At 35.7% G+C, this 21,587-nt stretch overlaps 1 protein-coding gene across 8 annotated transcripts in view; it reads right to left on the bottom strand.

Moving 5' to 3' along the window:
• The window catches only part of LOC121734375 (A disintegrin and metalloproteinase with thrombospondin motifs 1), a 129,249-nt gene that overhangs the window by 27,445 nt on the left and 80,217 nt on the right, over window positions 1–21,587 (bottom strand). For all 8 annotated transcript variants that reach the window (XM_042124988.1, XM_042124952.1, XM_042124980.1 and 5 more), the window contains 4 exons: window positions 18,458–18,988; window positions 5,731–5,826; window positions 3,433–3,571; window positions 1,610–1,717 (listed from right to left, as the gene is read on the bottom strand). In XM_042124988.1, coding sequence (XP_041980922.1) covers window positions 1,610–1,717; window positions 3,433–3,571; window positions 5,731–5,826; window positions 18,458–18,988 — 874 coding nt within the window. The remainder of the gene's footprint in view (window positions 1–1,609; window positions 1,718–3,432; window positions 3,572–5,730; window positions 5,827–18,457; window positions 18,989–21,587) is intronic.

Here is a 21,587-nt window from a genome sequence, read left to right as displayed (position 1 = left end):
TTCTAAGCTCCTCTAATGGACTTTACGATATACCTAAGTATTATGGCGCCTAAATGTTACTTGAGCAATTAATTCAATGTTGCAAGTCATTTTGCAGACCAAGGCACCTATGCCTTATAGGTTCAAAGTGTTAATAAACTTCAGAAACGATTATATTTCAAGCAATTTTGAATAGGTATGTATTACCTAATCACTGTATGTTTATTACTAAAATACGAGGATTTTTCACTATGTTTTTATTATATTGGAACCTACCGTTGCTCTGTAGGTATTTTTCAGAGACTTTGAATATTAAATTGATTTTACTTAAGTTCACACCTACTTCATAGGTTAATAATTATATATTTAAGGTCATGTAATAATTTTAGAAGGTTTGCTACTCTGGTGGCCAGTGACATTAAAATTATACCTAAAATGGAAAATCCATGACCATAATCTAATAATAGTTACCACAATAAAAGTGGTTACAATAATTTATCAACAAACATAGCTCTTGAATGACAATAGTCCTATTAACATATCCTCAAAATATTTTAATGTCTAGTAAGCAATAACTACTAATCAGATTCGCAAAAACATAATTTATGCCGCTTTTATAAAACATAAATATATATTTTTATAGAGTGTCGGTGTCATATAAAACAGACAAACTTAACAACAAAATTGAAACCAGTTTAAGAGGATATAACTTGATGTTTTATAAGCAACAAAAACAATATATTTTTATAACGAAAAAGAAGAAAACTATTTATTCATAAAAGTAATTATTATATTCGCCGACCAAATCTTGTTATGACTTATAGCCGATTAAAATGAAAAACGAGTCTAGAATGGAAACTTAACATGTAAGGAACCGAGCGTTATTTTCCACTATCAAGAGTTAAGACGTACTTATAGTTAATTTAAATCCATTAATTAATGATTCATTAAAATTTTCGCCGCATAAAAATCACAATATTAGGGAAATAAGATTAATACCAAGGTTTTCCGATTGTAATTTTAATTTTTGAGCTCTACTTATGCAAAATAAAATGAAGTTTATTTTTTCTAAGGTAAGTAAGTATAAAATATGAAAAAGTTTGCGAATAAGATTCTAAGTGGATTGTAATATATGTAATTTAAGTAAGTATATTAAAATCAAAGGCATACTGTAGTAGTTTAGGTTCAAGATAAAGACATTATCACACTGAAAAAGTATCTAAGTGTTCTCAAAGTAGGTAAGTAACGTATATTCTTAGTATTTTAGAAATAATACCATCGAAGAAATGGATTCATAAGCAGATGAAATTGGTAACTTTGTATGGTTGAGCTATGTCAAATCAATGTTAATCGTAATCTGTCGGCTAAGCTTGACATAACGCTACCGAATCACGTGGGTCCACTAGCTGCCCTTGAATTCATTTTCTTCATCGTGTAAGAAACTTTCATGGAAGCAATGAGGGACAAATGGCGCTATGTATATTATTATGTCACGAAATAGCTGCCACATCTTACATAATAGCTGTTATAATATGTCTGTCTGATACGACATTTGACACGAAAGACGCTACCGTCCCTCTGGTGGCAAATGCTATATCGAAACCCATCATTGGAATATCATAATTCATACCATAGTCACTGGCGTGGTCCTCCTCGGCCGGGTCCCGTTTGATGATAACGTGCTGCGCGCCGTTCAGCGCCAGCTGCAATTCCTCCTGCTCAGCTTTCTTTCTTTTTACTGAAAATAAGCAGTACAGTCTTATAAAATATCACTAGAATTACAGTGCTAACTTCAAGGTGCTCCCTCACTGGGAGCATTCGCGTGTAATGTAACATTATAGATTCGACTTTGAGCATTACATTACAATACTACCTCCCGGACTGACGAGCATTCGCGTGTAATGTAACATTATACCTAGATTCGACTTTGAGCATAATACATAGCAAGTTGACTTCACTATCACGTAGTAATAACTCCCACACCGATTTCGATGACGGTCTTCGAAGGACGGCTTCATTGAAACCAGGCCAGTTACACAGGAGTCATTTTATAGTGCTCAAGTGTGTGCGCAGTACACAAGAGCACTCTCTATTCCTTTTACTCTCATAACCCAGTGGGAACGACGATCTTGCTTGTCTGATAATAATCAGGTGATCAGCCTGCATTGTCCTAACCAAACTGGAAATAACATGTTTCCAATGCGGGAATCGAACCCACGACCTCCGAGTTAAGAGCCACGCTCTAAACCACTGGACCACGGAGGCGTTACTACTGTCACGTATGACGTAGTAATGATGTTACAAGTTATATCAAGATACTAGCTGTTGCCCGCGACTTCGTCCGCGTGGACTTCAGTTTATAGCGCGCGATGTCAACAAAATTGGTGTCAGAAGCTTTTATAAAAAAAACCCTGGTGCCCCTTAAATCAAAACAGCTGTGCAGTGTGTACATAATATTTCATATTTTTAAATTAAACTTTATATTTTATGCCAAATTTTAAAGCTTATTTAGGCCCATAATTACACAATTTTACCCATAAACTATTTATATCATTGATAGGTTTAACTTTTAAGGTTACGTCACTGCATATAAAAAGTAATAACAATCGAAAAAAAATCCAAACTCGAATGTAAGATGATACCACCTCTTATAGAAAGAAGTCTGGGCAAGCGTCACCGCGATGTAGGAGACGCACGGCGCCATCTATTATGAATTTTTGGAACTAACTTAATTTGAACAAATTTACGCATTTTCACCCCCTTACAACCCTTTTTTCCAGTAAAAAAGTAGCCTATATCCTTTCTCAGGCTTTATACTATCTGTACTTTTCATTTTCACGTTTTGGCGTGATAGCGAGACAGACAGACAAACAGAGATACTTTCGCATTTATTATATTAGTATCTAAGATAGTATAGATTACACATTGCATCATTACAAGGTGCGCATTGTAATGCTCGGTTCTCCTCCCTCACTGATGTAATGCTCGACTCTGTAACGTTACATTACAATTTACAAGCGAATGCTCCCGGTGAATATTAATAAAATATTTTTTTGCTAACTACCTAGGTACCCTTTATCTCATGTGCTTTGGAGGTTAGTTGGTACGTATTATAATGTATCTTCTATAATAACAATATCTCAATGCTGGTTAAAAGAAATTAATACAATTTGTATCAGTGTTTAAAGGTCCATCATCACTCATCCATGTGGATAATGTCATTGCATCATTCCTTAAGTGCAAGGTGGTTATGTAGTGGTATCTTTCACAGTGGCGGCCTTACCAATTGCGAAGCCCCGGGCGGAAGGTCTTTGCGAGGCCCTGGGCGGCAGGTTTTTGCGAGGCCCTTTGTCTTCCGAAAAACACCTTGCGAGGACCCTGCAAGAGCGAGGCCCTGGGCGATGGCCTTGTTCGCCACCCTCTAGAGCTGGTACTGATCTTTCATCTACTTACCAATAGGCAGGCCGGTATCGATGGACACCATGTCGGCCATGCTGGTGGGGTCCATGAACATCTCGTCGTCCGGCGCGCTGGCGCCCGTCACAGAGTCCGGGATCGGCCGCACCAGTAGCTCGTGACCGATTGAGCCTTCCTGCGACACGACACGATCATAATAACAATGATTGACTAATGACAGTCATTACAACTAAATCGGAACTGCTGCTATATCCTTTATTGTAATCAGGCTAATTATCTCTTAGTAGTGATCTACATCGATACAGTAGCCTGCAGATATCTCCTAGATGCAGTATTAGATTGACTTGATACTTTCATACTAATATTATAAATGCGAAAGTGTCTTTGTCTGTCTGTCTGTCTGTCTGTTACCTCTTCACGCTTAACCGATTTTGCTGAAATTTGGTATGGAAATACTTTGAGTCCCGGGAAAGAACAAAGGACATTTTTTATCCCGAAAAAATGTACGGCTCCCAAGTCCCACGTGATAAACTAATTTTGGCCCAACAGATTACGGAGTTCTGGTATGGTTACTAGAAAAAGCTTTTGTGTTATGTGTCAATCATCATAATATTATTATGACATATTATTATGAGTTAACGTACAATTATTAGTACGTTAACTAATTACTCAATTCAACGTCGCATTTTCGACACATAATAATAAAGGCTAAATATCGCACTAAGAATAAAGATACCTATCCGATATCGTACCGCATACTGTGAGCAGTCACTAATAATATGATTAACGGCAGTAATTACATATTAACAATCGGGACTGGTCTTTCTATATCCTTTTATTGAAATTAGGTTTATTGTCTCTTTAATTGTATAGGTGTGGCTACTGTTAAGCTTGGCCACAAAGTCTAGAACATAGACAAACAAGTTACGATAGATTAGTATCCGTAGACGTAAATAATACTATATTTGGCATTTAGAATTTATTTTGGGAAAATATTGCGACATCTATCTTATCAGCCCTAGTAGACAAGTGGCAAGCGATTATCGTAAACGCTAACAAAATGTATGCGATTTGACATAAGTCATCGCTTCGCTAGCGAATACTAATGTCAAATCCCATACATTTTGTGGCGTTGGTGTTGGCGTTACGATAATCGCTTACCGCTTGTCTAGGCCCGGGACTGATTCATAGCCACAGCTGCAGCAGAATGTAGGTGCAGGACTCAGAGGAAGTTCTAAAACTTAGAGACCGTTGGAATAACGGCTTTATTACACAACAGATAAGTTACTAGATATAATATTATTCTTTGAAGGGTAACTTATCTGTAATGCAACAGACCTTTAAACCTATTACATATTTCTAAAGTTATAAAAAATAATTGGACTTAATTAGACAAAGTAAAAATATTTTTCTCTTGTTTAGTATTTTGGCCTTTCGGGTTCTGGTTTTGTTGTTTTGCAAATAAAATAGCTGTTTAGGTACATTAGTATTACTTTAGTACGTATCCTTATTCCTTCTTCCGATGTGGAGATAGATGGGTTCCAACTTCCGAGTTAGTTTAATTACTTCGGAGATTCTATAGGAGTGACTGTTATTTGTTATCACAAGTAAGGGCCAGAACACAACAATGCGTTACGGCGTCGCATCGTAAAAATCTGCGACGTCGCAGCATGCATCGTGGAAATTTGCGATGCGTCAGCGACATTTCCAATGAAATTTTTGCGGTGTCACATCGCATCGCATTTCTATAAGATTTTATTTTTGCGATGCCGTAACGTAGTGTTGTGGCCTGGCGCTATATAAACTCTGAACGCGCTGCAGACAAAAAACGCTTATATCATTATCTTCTCAGCGGGTACTTTGCGTAATGGCGTCTGTATAGTGTTATTACCAAAATTTACATGCTGTATTCGCGCGCTAAACGTTAGTGCATTGCATTTTTCCCGTCGATTGTCCGTCAGCGTATGTCGCAACCGACCTTAGTCTACTTATGCTTCTATTGTTCTTTTCTTGATACTATGTCTTAGGATGCCAACAATCTCATGACAACTATGAACACATTCAATTACAAAACGCATTTAGAGTTTTGATGCAGTAAAGGAGTTACAATGACGCTTTTGTAAAGAAGTACATAATATAATGCTAGTTAAGATTCTACAGCTATGACGTACATAATATCTATTCTAAAAATATATTGAGTATTTGTAGCAGTTCTTGTCCCTTTCAAAATATTAAGTAGGTATTAAGTTTCTATGAAATTCGCAAATTCCCTGAGCATAAAGGTAATAAGTAAAACTGACGATTTACAGAACAAAATACATAATTCTTACGTACCACCACTAGTTTGCCGTGCTTCGGATGTCTCCTTATCAACAGAGCAGCTCCGTTCTCCTCGTCGTGGTAGAGGTCACCGATCTCCTCCTCGCCATCCTGTAAAAGAAAGTTTCCATTGTGAACTTTTAAAATGATAATATTTTCGAAATATGATAATGCTGTGTAGCGGCACAATCCTACACCGTCCTATCGAAGTTTCTGAGAACGACAAGACATATACTACAGACGTAGTGATGATGAATGATGATGTCAGTGGGGTATCTGCCTGACTGATATCCTCACATGTTTGGGTAGGTAACTAATGTTGCACGCCCATGTGGCAGAAATTGTGATCAAATATGAATTGTAAGACCTTTGTACCAATTTCTTGGAAATAAATAAATTGAATTGAATTGAATATAACAATTCTAACTAGATGATGATGACTCTAAACCTGATTGCAATCTGTACTATGACAGGTGAACGAAAATGCGGCACACAACATCAAACACCAATAAAAGCTACACTGACGGCGATGTGCATGTCCAACAGAAGCATTGCCTGCTGTGAGAGATATTGGGTGGAAGAATAGTTAAAAATTATAACGAACCGAGGAATGAAGAGTATATTCCTTGTGAACTTGTTTTCTACATTTATTGCTCCTTTTTTAAATCTTTGTTTGATCTAAGTAGTTTTTACTACTTACTTAGATCGAAGAAGTAATTGGTTAAGTACATCATACTTATTAAACTTGAGGGTTCAAAGCTACAAACGGCCTGCTACAGACCTTCGAATGATTAATACATTTGAACTGATGGTCGGTCGATACGCAAATATCTGAATACTTACACGTAGCTATTGTGTGGAAAACCATGTTGGAACAATAACGTTTTGTTCAACGAAATTCAGTTCAATATCACCAGACATATGGCCAACCGTGTGCTGGGAATATGAATGAATGCTTTTAATCATGATCCTTCAACAGTTACTTGATAAAGTCCGTTAAGGATACTTAAAGTATTTTATGGGACACTAAAAGTATGATCTGCCTTTTAATACTGAATATAAGATGTTTTTAACAGTTTATTCTTTATATTTTGTTTGAATGCAAGTTTGCTTTGTTGTTTTCTACCAGCCTTTAATTGGCTTGGTCTTTTATAATAAAAAAAGCTTTCCTCGAACGTCGACTTCCACGAGGAAAGGACTTCAAATTAACAAAAAGCGATTATAACGAGGTCCGTATACAGTAATCTCCATATTCAGTACTAATTGATATTCTGCTCCAGTTTTCAATTTAATTAGACAAGCGGGGACGTGCGAACGGAATTCTGATAAGCTTTCTGCACCTCGTGCTGTGGTCTCGGACAATCGCCGGAAGTACCATAACGAAGGCTGCGGCCGAAACCCCTTTCAATATTCTGCATAATCGATAACGAAATTAAAGCCTTGGTTCGCCTTTTTTTATTTAGGACGATGCACTCGAGTTTCATGACAGCTTTTAAAAAGTGTGCAACTCGCAAGCAAGTGATACAATCCAAATTAAACTTAGTAAGACGTTTTGAACAAAATGTTTATATGCTTCTTATAAGTCCTTCAGTTGTTTAATGCTAAAGGTTAAAGTTAAATGTAAAGAAATGGTGTAATAACTTAGTCCTTATTATAATTCACTCCTCATATTATTAACATTGTTGATGGCATTGTTGTTTTTTCAACTATAGATCACCTTGTTGTAGAGCAGCAGTATGCTCAAAGAATATAAAATGCAAAACACGCATACAAAACGTTTGCTCTAAGTCTAGACTTAGAGCAGCCCGGTATCTTTATTCCTCTACCAAACAGGTGGTAAAGACCTACAACAAAGGCGTGGCGCCCTTCCAAATTTCAACACTAGGGCATAGTTGAAGTGTTAGTCATATCGTGGGAACTGTACGGTCGTGACATAAGTGCACCCATTCATGACATTCACCTGCAAATTATCTAAAATATCTACATAAACTCTCCGCTTTTCACTTTGAGTTTTATTAAAAATCTAAAGTATAGAAATGTGTACAGTGCCAAAGAAATATAATTACTTAAAGTCGTCTGCAACTGCTTTGGCCAAAAAATAGTTTATCGCGAGGGAACCGTAAATTTTCCGAGAAAAAAGTATCCTATATCCTTTCCCAAGACTCCATATCACAACAAAACGCGTCATGGGCGCCAAATAAATTAATACTTTATATTTACAATATAAAGTTTGGATTTATTTGCTTAAATGAAGAACAATATTATTATAATTTAAGCAATAAGTGTTATTTCATCTTTTCTTAAGAGAACGACGTAAGCAAAATTGGCGATTTTATTTATTTATTTTTATACTTGATAATAAGCTATGAATAATTAATATTTTTTTCATTCTTCTAACATGGATACTACACTATATCTGCGAAGGTCTGTAACGAAAACACGATATCTTAAAATTTTCTCCATTGAAATTAAAGAAATTAAATAAAAACTTTAGTTCACAAAAATGACTCGATAACATGAATGAAGAATGAAGTGATAACTTAAATAAATATAATTATTTTTATTAACATTAAATACAGTATTCTGCGTAAACTGTATACTAAGTGGTAGACACAGTAATCAGTGATGATCTTGACTTAATCGGGATAACCCCGGAGGATAAAAACATAAGGCGATTCCTTATGGCAAAAAACATTGAATATATCTTGTTTCACGATAAAATAAACACATTAAAGTTCTCTTACTTGTAAATATACAATAATTTTACCATACATAATGACTTTTGACATACACGTGTCGAAGAAGACACGACTGTGAAGCGAGTTACAGAATATTAACGTTAATAAAGGTTATTATGTATATAAAGTAAAGGTACTTTCAATACAACTTGTCACTTCCGTGTTCCTGCAGTCCATTTAAGGGCATTGTCCCTTAAAACGGCTCAATAATTTTAATACACTAAACTGATTTAACATTTAAAACCGATTTAATTGTAAGAATTGTCATATTATGCAATATGCTAAGTGTTTTGCAAAGTCCATAATTTCCGCGACCTCACCCGCATGAATATAAACTTTGATCCCCTTTTAAACCCTCTTAGAAATGAAAAATTCAATCAATCAAAATCAATTCAAAAAGTGTATCATGATACCCATTTTGAATAAAAAGATATTTTATTTTATTATTTTAAATCCTTCGTCTATAGATTAGTGATAACAGCATAATAAGAATATGTGCGAATTATATGTGCGAAATTAAAGTTTATAGCTGGGATTTGGTCTTGGTCTGGGATGCTGCCTTCCCCCGTGAGCATGAAGTTTGTGTTGTGTTTTGATGTAATGGCTATTTTGAGAAAATAAAGATATTTTATTTTATTTATTTATGAAGTGTTTTTTCAGCGGGATCTTTCAATTAACTTTACGTTTTAATTAAGGGCGCGTATTAGATCAAATTGATTTACATCTCTCTGTAATATCAATATTAATGAGAAACTGAATGTTAAATTAAGATGCGGCAAACTTCAGGACTAACACCAGTGACTATGTTACTCGAAAACACGATAGCATACAATTTTCTCGATAGAAAGAAATTGCGAAGTTGCTTCCAAATCACCAATATAATTAACACGTTAAACTGCTAGTATACGAGTAATACATTAAAATAAAGCTTGAAACTTTTTAGTATAATTACATTATAGATAAGGCAGGGATTATGTTAATTTTTTTTTAAATAAATTAAAAGATATCCTTTAAAAAAAGAATACCTATAACTGCTCGCTAACTTGGCGATAATTCCGCGTCGTCCTTTTTTACCTGGCATATGAAAGACGGGCGTGAGTGTGAAGAGAGAAGGTTTTTGGGTTGGCCGCCCCCTTAAGGCGAAAGAGAAAAAGAAAGAAGAAGATCCAATAAAGATTTGACGTTTCATTCTAAACATATTAATTTACTCATACTTTAAGAACCGATGTGTAGATAATATCATAATGATTATCATGTATCATGGTAAAATTAACTTCATTAGATAGCATAAAATATTTTTGTATTTTTTGTATTTTACACTAAATTGCTATAGTAAAAAAACCTACAAACATTTGTCTACGACTGTACTTCTCCCGTTACAAACCATCAATCATTTTGTGATATCGATATGGAGTATTGTGCTCCCGCGCCGCTCGTCGTAGAAATCCGTAATGTGATCAAGTGCAAAGTGACGTCGGTTATGTAACACATCATCACGATCTACGCTAAATCAACATCATGGCCACTCTATGATGAATGGATAGATTTTCACGTGCCTTATAGTACATACCTGTTACAAACCAAACTAAACAGACGGTCGAATGGTCACCAGAGAGAATAAAAATTCTGATTCCTAAAGCAAAAAGCAAAGTAGTAATTTAACCAAATTATATGATTTTATTATATTATGTCTATTATCCATACGTCAATACTGTTGCAAAAGTCTATCTGTTTGTTACCTTTTTAAGCCAAACCCCTAAACTCGATTACTTAAATGGAAATATTATATTAGATAGGTACGTATGAGGTATGTACTATGTACTGAAAATTGAATTAATTGTTTTTATGTGTTGAGTTTCTTAAAACAGTTTTTTAGCAAAAAATAATGGACATTACAAATAAAAATGCTTTTAAAATTATTAGGATTAGGAATATATTATTTTACAACAATTTAATTTAAAGCAGAGAAAGGCACGCCTAAGTTACGGCTCCCAGTCAAGTATCTCTTAGTAATTGATTCACTTTAATTAAATTTACGACAATAATATTGTAAACAGTTTAAAATATACTCTTTTTATGCGTAAAATTGCAAACAAGCACACAGTGCGCCTGATATTATACACCGTCAGGAAGTTATAAAGCGTGTAGTAAAATTATATAGAACCGTTAGTTTGCGAAATTACAAAGTCAATGTTTCTTAACATTGAAATGCGTGTAAAAATATTTTTTGGAAAAATATTCATTTTGGGCTTCTCTCATATTATAATTTTGACCTTTAATTATTATTTAAAATCAATATTTATCGATAAAAACATGCGTATTTTACGCCAATGATGAGAACTGTTTGTCGATTTCTCTGCTGGTCAAATGTCACCACTCACCACGTAACATTTGACTCACAACTATTTTCACGTTGCGAACGCGTTGATGTCTTTTCTTCGAACGACCTTGCTACGACGCGACGGTATAAAATATTATGTTATCTTATATCTTTAAACGAGTAATTCTTATATATATGTATATATATATATATATATATATATATATATATATATATATATATATATATATATATATATATATATAATTGGAATCTCGGAATTGGCTCCAACGATTTTCATGAAATTTAGTATATAGGGGGTTTCGGGGGCGATAAATTGATCTAGGTAGGAATCATTTTCAGAAAATTGTCTTTTTATTAGTGTTTTATCGATAATCGATAAATTTTGTAAGCAACTAATTGTTTTAACGACCAGCAGATGGCGTTATTAAGTAACACGAAGTCAATGAGTGTTTGCTATACCGAGCGAAGCTCGGTCATCCAGGTACTTGTCATAAAATAGCATGTTATTGTTTTAAAATACCTTACTTTGATTAGCTAATGTAAGCTAAGCTTTGTCATTGGTCAATCTTGATTCATGACACCTTTATTAATAAATTCTTGCAAACTTGCGACTCGACTACAATTTCTATCATGCGTTCAGGTACAAATACCCATGTCCCATATTAAATAACTCGAACCTTATAACATTAAAGCCAAAATCGCTTGCTAAAAAAAGCGCTTTTATTTCAGTTTATCTACATAATATTCTCAGCTTACTAAGTGCGTTAAAAACATGTCGGTTCTTTTGTCTGTATACTAGGAAACGCACATTAAATCATGTCATAGGTCACAACGAACTTTATGCCTTGCCAACACCTCATATTGTTTTATTACTATACGACTTTATAATGAATTGTTAATAGTTATTCTTCCTGAATAAGTAATGACGATTTTAAATGCAGATGCGCCGTTGTTATTTATGGCTATCGACAAGAAACTGATTTATAAAGTTGTTATGTGAGGTATTATTAACCAAGCGTTGTCCTCTTTTTGTATCTCATCAGATAAAGCAAATATAAAACATAGGTTTTAGTTTACGGTTATGTTTTGGGATACCAGCATTACTTTTCAGTAATGTTAGCTTTACTCTTCAGTTAGTTCTTTTTAGTTATAGGCGCGGTCCAGCCTGAAATTTTTGAGGGGGTCACTCACTAATCACTACACTAAAAATTTATTGCTGTAGGATAACTAGAAATTCCCTTTTATTATTTGGCAAGATTTTGAGATTTTTCAATTTGACCTTAGATTTTGGGGGGGTCATGTCCCCTGTGACCCCCCCTACGGACCGCGCCTGTTTAGTTAATCCAGCGCCAAAATTCTAAAAACTTACACTATTCCCGCTAATGTATAGTAAATCAACCTATCGTCACGATCTTCTATATATATAAAACTCAAAGGTGACTGACTGACTGATTGACATAGTGATCTATCAACGCACAGCCCAAACCACTGGACGGATCGGGCTGAAATTTGACATGCAGGTAGATGTAATGACGTAGGCATCCGCTAAGAAAGGATTTTGATAAATTCCAACCCCAAGGGGTTAAAATAGGGGATGAAAGTTTGTATATAATAATACTGCTTAACGCGAGCGAAGCCGCGGGCACAAGCTCGTTTTTGTATAAAATAGGTTGGGGAAAAAGTCTTTTCGCATTATAGTATACAGTATGAACTTGTCGTAAAATCTCTTGGGCCATACCAATTGTATCTGGCTGATTTTGGTATCATTAAAAAGCTTTAATTTTACAGAAGACAATTCCAAATTCAAATTAGGTAAATGTGAGATTTTCATTTGTTTTTCTTATTGTTAAATGAGTGATTCTAATGAAGAAAAAAAAAATTAAGAAATTCGATACATTTTAAAATTTTATTACAAAATAGGTAAAAATGCAACACAAGTCCCGAAAAAAATCGTGATATTTATGGACCTAATGCAGTATCTGTGAGAGTAGCGCAAATTTGGTTTAAGCGTTTTCAATCCGGAAATTTTGATATCAAAGATACACGTCGCTCTGTTCGCCCTGTTACGGACAAAACTGATGCCATCTTTGAAAAAGTGGAGCAAGATTGGCATATTATTAGTAGTTACTATATAGCTGAAGAACTGGAGATTGACCACAAAACGGTTTTGGCGCATTTGAAAAAAGATCGATATTTGGGTGCCTCATGAGCTCACTGTGTACTGTGTACTCATTTGTGATTCTTTATTACGACGCAATGAAACCGAACCATTTTTGAAGAAGCTGATAACTGGTGATGAAAAGTGGATCACGTATGATAAGAACGTGCGAAAAAGATCGTGGTCAAAGGCCGGTTAGGTTTCACAGACTGTGGCCAAGCCCGGGTTAATTCGCAACAAAGTGATGCTGTATGTGTGTGGTGGGGTTGGAAGGGCATTATTCATTATGAGCTGTTACTGCCAGACAAGACCATCGATTCTGAACTGTACTGCGAACAACTGATGAGATTAAAGTAAGTAGTTGAGAGAAGGCGGCAGGAATTAATCAATTTTTCACAGAAAGGGTGTGGTTTATCACCATGATAACGCTAGACCTCACACATCTTTAGCCACTCAGCAGAAATTACGGGAGTTTGGCTGGGAGGTGCTAATGCAGATCCGCCGTATAGTCTTGACCTTGCACCTTCAGATTTCCACCTGTTATGTTTCGGTCGCTGCAGAATTCATTAGGCAGTGTCAGGTTGACATAACAAGAGGACTGCCAAAACCACTTGTCGCAGTTTTTTAATCAGAAGGCCCAACATTTTTATAGCTATGGGATCATGTCCCTACCAACAAGATGGCAAAAAGCTATCGAACAAAATGACACCTATACAGGGTGTAACAAAAATAAGTGATAATACTTTAGGGAAACTCGTGACACTCGGGCCCTTGCCCATACAAAAGTAAAAAAAAAATTTCGTCTTTCAGCCCTGCTACTTTCACAGTGAACTCTCTACATGGAACACGTACACACCCTTAAGTATTATCACTTATTTTTGTTACACACTGTATACTTAAGTCAATTGTAAATAAACTTTATAAAAAAACCTTTTCATTTTTATATAAACTTTTTCCCCATCCTAATATATGTATACAAGCAGTTTTTTTAAGCGAAATATTTCTTAAAAATTGACTTAGCATAATATAGTTACACTTTGTTTTATTTTGAAAATAAATAAGTTAACAAATTACCCCTATGTATTTTCTAATTCATTTGCTTTAGAACGTTTTTTTATTTAGAACATAGAACAGAACATCAAGTATCGACTACTCGATGTTCTGTTAATTTTTAATATTAATGTTAATGTTAATGTTCTGTTAAATTTAATAACAAGTAACACTATAGTCATGGTAATTTTTGTTTACATTTAGATCAAAATGAATGGAAACGGAGTATATGACAATAGTTAAACATCTAGACAAAGTTAAGGTAACGCTAGTACGGCGCTTGAATAAATGTGGTCATATTATTGTAATACATGGACAGAAAGGATTTGACTTGTAAATATCGTCTTGGGCGGTCGCGAAAATGCTCAATAATCTTCGTTAGTCGTGGTTTGAGTTATATTATCATTTTGCGCTACCTCTTCTGAATAATAATATATTATTATAACTAGATATTTCCCATAACGTCGTAGCAAAAGAGAACTCTATATTCTTCTGTCCTACTAAAACTGCCCTTTTAAGCCTTTGTCTTGATCTTTTAAGCCGGGTCCAGACGAGTGTAACGTTTAATGTAATTCACCGTGTAATGTAACAGGAATTCTACGTGTGGACGGCACTACGAGCATTACATGTAACGCTCGGGGTTTATCCGTCGGCTGTCGGTTTTTGCGCGAGCACAAAGGCTCGTTTGGACAATTCGCTTTGAGTTCGTGTGCCGTCCACACTGTTGACGCTAAATTACACGTAATCTTACATTACACGTTACACTCGTCTGGACCTGGCTTAAATGATCGATTATACCGAGTTTTAATTTTAAATTTGTTCAGCAAGTTGCATAATGAACATGAAAGGAAACAATCTATACATATAATAAAACTGTAGAAATGACAATTCTGTACTTGTACATTAAAGATATCCAAAAAATAATAAGCGGGGGCTGTTACTACATCGCTATAGAAGCCAAAACTGTGGTTAGTTTTTTGTCTGTCTATCTGTCTGTCTGTCTGTCTGTCTGTCTGTCTGTATGTTTGTTCCAGCATCACACGAAAACTACTGATCCGATTTGAATGCGGTTTTCGCAGATATATTTGTCTTCTCCCAACTTAACATCTGGTGTATAAAAAATTTCCCCCCCACCTCTCCAAGGGGTCAAAAGAGGGGGTCAGATATTGTATCAAACTTTTTTTTTAACATGAAAACTACTGATCCGATTTGAATATGGTTTTCGCAGATATATTTGTCTTCTTCCAACTTCATATCTGGTGTATAAAATTTTTCCCCCCCACCCCTCAAACGGACCAAAGAGGGGGCAGATTTTGAATCAAACTTTTTTCTTGAATAAACTTACATCATATTATAAACTGTATTTTCCAATTTAATATCTGGTGTATAAAAAATTTCCCCTCACCCCTCTAAGGGGACAAAAGAGGGGGCAAGATTTTGTATAAAACATTTTTCTTTAACACGAAAACTACTGATCCGATTTGAATACGGTTTTTGCAGATATATATGCCTTATTCAAACTTAGCATCTGCGCCGCCCCCCCCCCCCCCCCCCCCCCCCCGACCACCTGGTAATGTTGCCAAGCAAAAACATGTTGCGTCGTTAGTGTTGAGTTTTAATTCTCCTTTAGGATCTAACTAAACATACAGATTTTGAGTGTCGTTTGATTAACATGCGGGAGGCTTTGCCCCCGGCCGGTACTTGGGGCCTGCGCCCCTCCAACCCCCCCCCCCCCTCCTGATAATGTTGCTAAGCAAAATGGTGTTGCGTCATTAGTGTTGAGTTTTACTCCTCCTTCTTTAGAATCAAAGTTAGTTATTTATTAAAAGTGAAATAAATCTAACCAAAACTAAACATGCAGATTTTGCGTGTCGTTTGATTATATATACACACTCCCAAAAGCGCATTATAAGCATCCTGTAGGATATTTTGGTACCCAAATGGCGAACATAAAGTTTCTCGTTACAGAAAATTATTTAGCGTCATTGCCTTAATCTAACACAATAATTTACCCTAATCGTGGTAAGTAATAAACTTTATCTTATTTAATGTATAAAGCGGTGAACTGGGTAAGCTGTAATTGATTATTACTTAATGTCTACATTACGTTTAATGAATGAAGATCCCTATCTCGATCTGATTATTGATGATCCTTTTGAAAGATCTTCCTTTATGATTTTTGCGAAACAATAAATAATAAAGGTAATAAATAAAATTTGTGGCCAGTAAAATTATTTTTCAAATGTTTACAATTTAGTTCGTTATACACATTGGTCGGATTTTGAGGTGTTTATTACGGGAGTTCATATTTTCACTAGCATTTTTGATTGGCTAACGACAAAGCATTAACTCGCATTAAAATACCTCAAAAACCGGGTATTAATATTACACATACTAGCATTAAAGTACGTATAAAAATGTCAACTAGATTCTCCTGACCACCGTAAGTTGGTAAGGAAAAATTCATTACCTTTCCTTTGGTAAAATATTTTTATCAGCCAACGCGCGTTTCGCGACCTCGGCCAGGGTACGGGCACTATCCGCATACCATTACCCTCTACATATCTCGTACACGAATTCCGAGCCCTGATTTGCATTGTAAAGTGCCTGGTAATTGGAAGGGCTGTTGCAACTTCCGGCTGACCCGCTGGTATCGCAATCTATCAATTTATCGATAAATTTTGAAATTCAGGTACGCCACTAGGATTTTGGTTGCAAGTTGTGTATCCGGTTCTGGGGTCAGAATTTAGTGTTTACAATTATTATTATCATTTACATAGTGAAGTGAGTTATGTTTTAACAAGTAGGTTGCTATGAGTACTTTATTAGTAATGTTTTTGTGAAAAACATTTCCCACGTTTAATTTCTCTTAAATACTTTTCCAACAAGAATATATAAATAGTTGTAGAAGCTTCTATTTAAATCTATTCCATACAATAAATACCTTGAACATATCTAATATTATATTTGTTACAAATTATTAAAGTCTTAGCTGCTACTTTTAGAAAATTCTAGATATTATGTTTACGCTAAAAGAGGTCTACCATATTCAACAAAATTACGTAGGTCAGTTGGTAACCGTTACTAATTTGATGTCTGTATTAAACTGTTGCCTGTGGCATCAGCCGGCGCGTGTTCGTAATTGCACAATGGCAACTCTGTACGATTTAATTTCTCATCATATCACCGACATTAGATAAGGCTTCGTGGGAAGAGCGAACGCTTTCACCCACCACATTGGGAGAGCACATTTTTTGCCAAAGAACAATCGACTGTACGGAGCTCACGATCGAACAATACCTGCGAGCCGTTCGAACCCATCGAGTCATAGAAATAAGTACTAAAATGCTCTGAAGTAGTATCACTACTAGTAGCGTTATATATCAATTGTCCCCTATAAGTTGTATAACATTGAATCTAATTATCGCCTCGGTTTTGCGTTCAATTTCACTATTGATTGTGGTTTATGAAGCGGAGATGTCGCTACAATTATGAGAAATTATCGAAAACGTTCGATTGGCTTCCATTGAACGATGCAAATTTCCATTTCAAAGCTATTAGCATAACAATTAACCTTTCATTGCGCCAGACAATGGAGTTGCAGAGGTAATTTTAGGGATACTTATACAATATATGTGTGGAACGAGCTTTTGCCCGCGGCTTCGCTCGCGTTAAGAAGTATTATTATATACAAACTTTCATCCCCTATTTGAACCCCTTGGGGTTGGAATTTATCAAAATCCTTTCTTAGCGGATGCCTACGTCATAACATTTACCTGCATGCCAAATTTCAGCCCGATCCGTCCAGTGGTTTGGGGTAAGCGTTGATAGATCACTATGTCAATCATTTAGTCACCTTTGAGTTTTATATATATAGATTAGATAATGGGCATTGTCCAAAAAAAATCACATGTACTTTTTTTTTTCGTTAAAATAGGGTATTTTAAGAATATAAATTAAATAATTTTTAAATTCATTGGCTAGTTTTTTGTTCAATAAATTTTTAAAGTTTCGCTCTGACGTCATCAATTTCAGCGGCCAATAATTGACCTCTGCAGTATGTTTTTTTTCCTTTCAAGCTTATTTATAATGGCTGATTCGTCAAATGCAAGTTCTCATTATGTGAAAGCTGATACGAGAAGCTTACCAAAAGTTCGAAACGTAATGTTGGTCGAATTTATTGCTAATTTAACGCCATTGAAGGTCAAACAAAGGGTAAACATATTTGTTAAAAAATATAAGTAACTAATGTGTATTTTTTTCGTTTAGGTATATACAGAAAAACGATCACTGACCTTATTCCTCGAAATGTTTTTGTAATGAGCAAAATTAAAAAAAAATGGACAATCCCCATTAAAATAAAAGGACTACACACTCACAGCTATATTATGAGATAAGCCCATAGTTGTTTTGGAAGAAATAACTTGCCGTCTAAAAGAAACTAGGACTTACCGTCGTCGTTTCCTCGTAGTCGACGCCGTGGGGCTGCGACTCGTTGGTGAGCACCCGCCACATCCTCAGGCCGTCCTTCTTCACCAGCCCCTCCTGCCGCCGCAGGGTCAGGTTCAGCTTCTTCCCGAACGCCTCGAACTGGAGCCTGTGCACGTCCGGGTCCTGGTTTTCCACCGCGTGCTCCGTGTCACCGAACTCACTGTCACTAACACTCTCACTGGAATTCGACACGTCAAACTCCACCGGCACTGTCAGGTTCAGGTCGCCGATGATGTCCACGTCCTTGATCAGATCCTTGGCCTTGACGAACATCTCGTCGTTGAGGAGCGAGGGAGGATTCTTCCAGTCGCTGATCTTGTCGTGGGCGACCTTCCCGCTGTTGGGCGTGTGGAAGTTGCTGGGGTGGGAGGTGGGGATGTTCCGCCTGGCGAGGTGGTGCGTGAGGTGGACTAGGTGGTACTGAGGCACGTGGCTTTGGTGCTCCACGTGGAACACGTTTCTGAGCTCATCCGGGGTCATGTGCTCGTGAATCTGAAACAATAGAAATAGGAAATTAGCATACAGTGAAAAGCAACAAAACTTTTTAGACGCATATAATTATAATTTATAAGGAAATTTTAAGAATAGCGATAACCACATGTTGAGGATATATAAAGTGGATCTATGTCTAGATAATGACTTTGAATGCCAAATAGAGTTAGTCAATTTTGGTCGGAAACTTTAAAATTTAACAAGTTACAGATTGCGGCCTCATTCGCTGGGCCTTATTTCCCCATTATTGTGTCATAAAACTGCCTCCAACTACCTGATTGATCAACCGTCAATTCAGCAAATACAGATTCAATTTGCATAATATGTAAATAATCATAATCTCGTTCTTTAAATTCATCGACAACTATTGTAGTGACTACCGAAACAGAATCAGACATAAAATATGATAATTCTAGAATGTAGCGCCCCGAGGACGAGGCCCATTCGTGTTTTTAATCTTTTGAATATGCCATCTTAAACATCTGACTTATTTCCTGTTCGGTGACTGGTCCGCTGATCGCCAGATTTTTGTTTCATAATAAAACTAGTTTGGTAAAAATCGTATTTACCTGCAATACTTTATCTTTTTTAAGAACTGGTGATTGTAACATTTAATTTAATCTGTACATTTTTCAACATTAACAATATTGCAATTTACAAGGTTTTTGAGTGAATCACGAAAATATTCTTATACTTAATACACTCTTAAGTAAATAGTCGTACATAATAAAACAGTTAGATAAACCTTTTGATCTTAAAAATAATTATGACAGTCACAGTAGTATATAAGGAAAGATCACATCAATTTGTTCAGGCTAAGTCGCAGGCAAAACGGATTATAAAAACTCTTAATCTTATCAGTTTAGTTTGGAATATCACATATCCGTATTGGAGATTTTGTTTGAATGTCATTGTCGTTAAGTCGGTTGCCTTGGTCTCGGTCAATAGTACCGGCGCCTTTCTCGCGAGCATACATCGCAGCTTTTATGAACGTTTGCTATCCGCAGGATAGTAATATCCTGGTGGCAGGATAACCTGGCATTTTGTTTTTCCTGTCTTTTTCGGATCATACGAAGTTCCTTGTGAGTCGGGTGTATTTCTCTTAATTTATACTTTTGTACTTGGCACTTTCTTTGTAGAAGTTAGAGCTGGAAGCCAAGGTTGTTTTTGATAGCGAAACTACAGATCCAACTCCAAAGGACAGTCTTATTTACTGGCACAGATAGATAACACAAATTAACTCCAGGTTAAATATAATACTATCTCCTTCATAAAGGCCATGAATGACTGAGTTTTTGAGGTCTTATTGCTTTTTGTTTTAGCTTATTGCTCAGTGCATTCTTCATCGGGTTTACCTCACTACTATTAATAGACGTACTAGATGATAAAAGAAATGTAAGGATGACAAGGCTCTCAATATAAATCAAACCTACGAGCTCCATAAATTAAATTTGATCAAAGGAATATCAATCTTATTTTAATTATCGTAAGTAAGAATCTCCTGTAACGATTTATGCAAATGATACAGTTACGTCGCTGCTTATTCTACATTATGTAACGGCTGAGTTTAGTAAACTAGTTTGTCTAGAAGAAAGTAGATTTATATTAGGAAGGCTGGACTAATCTAGTGAACTTTATATTATGATTTATGATTAATATTTTTAGTTGTCAGAGATAAAGTTTTGTTTACCTATTATTACTAGTCCATTTATTTATATATTTGTGTCTGTAAAAGTCTGATAATAAAATATTATCTATTGTATTTCGTGTTAGGGTCGGTTCGCATTGCAACGTCATGAGATGATGCAATTTTTAAATGAGCCATTCGAAACTGAACTTTATTTACACAATATGAATATATATATTGAACTTGACTTGCCTAAGTTCTAATTACAAATGACTCATTTAATCGCATCGCATCCCATCATGCAATCCAATGCATCCCATTGCAATGTGAACTGACCCTTAGCCCGCAAGCCTTATGTTATTTACCTCCTATAATGTAATATAAAAAACGGTAACAATTTTGTAGTGTAATTAATTCAAACTTTAAGTATGTAACAGAAAATTAAAAGTATGCTTTAACAAATACGATCAAAATGTTGAAAATTACGAATATTTGTCCTTATAAAGAGAATTCTTATAATGACAGTCATACAATCCGCATTGCCGGGCACATGTTACAATTCACTGATAAGTGATATCTGAATAATCACGGACGGAACAGAATCATATAAGTTACTGTAGTTACTACAGAAAATATGGTATTTACGAGTACATATGTTTATATACCTACTTATTTTTAACTGACTGACCCGCGACATCCGTATAAACGTACTTACTATCAGAGAAGTTGATTCCTAAGCAGACGGGGGACCTACGTAGTTTGGTCGCGTTACGTCAAACCCAGCAGACCGATCACAATTAACATTGAATTGACATGATTCGACCAAATGGCATTGGTCTGTCAACTGCCTAGGAATCAATTTCATCGATGGTACATACGACCTCTACTAAAAAAAACGCATCGAAATCCATTGCGTAGTGTCAAGGGTTCAAACTTCAAAGGTCCGTACTTGCTTTCTAAGCAAGTATAGCG

The sequence above is a fragment of the Aricia agestis genome, chromosome 1 (genome assembly GCF_905147365.1).
Source record: "Aricia agestis chromosome 1, ilAriAges1.1, whole genome shotgun sequence".
Classification (NCBI taxonomy): Eukaryota; Metazoa; Arthropoda; class Insecta; order Lepidoptera; family Lycaenidae; genus Aricia; species Aricia agestis.
The sequence above is the reverse complement of the archived record's forward strand: the minus strand, read 5'-3'. Positions and strand labels throughout refer to the sequence as shown.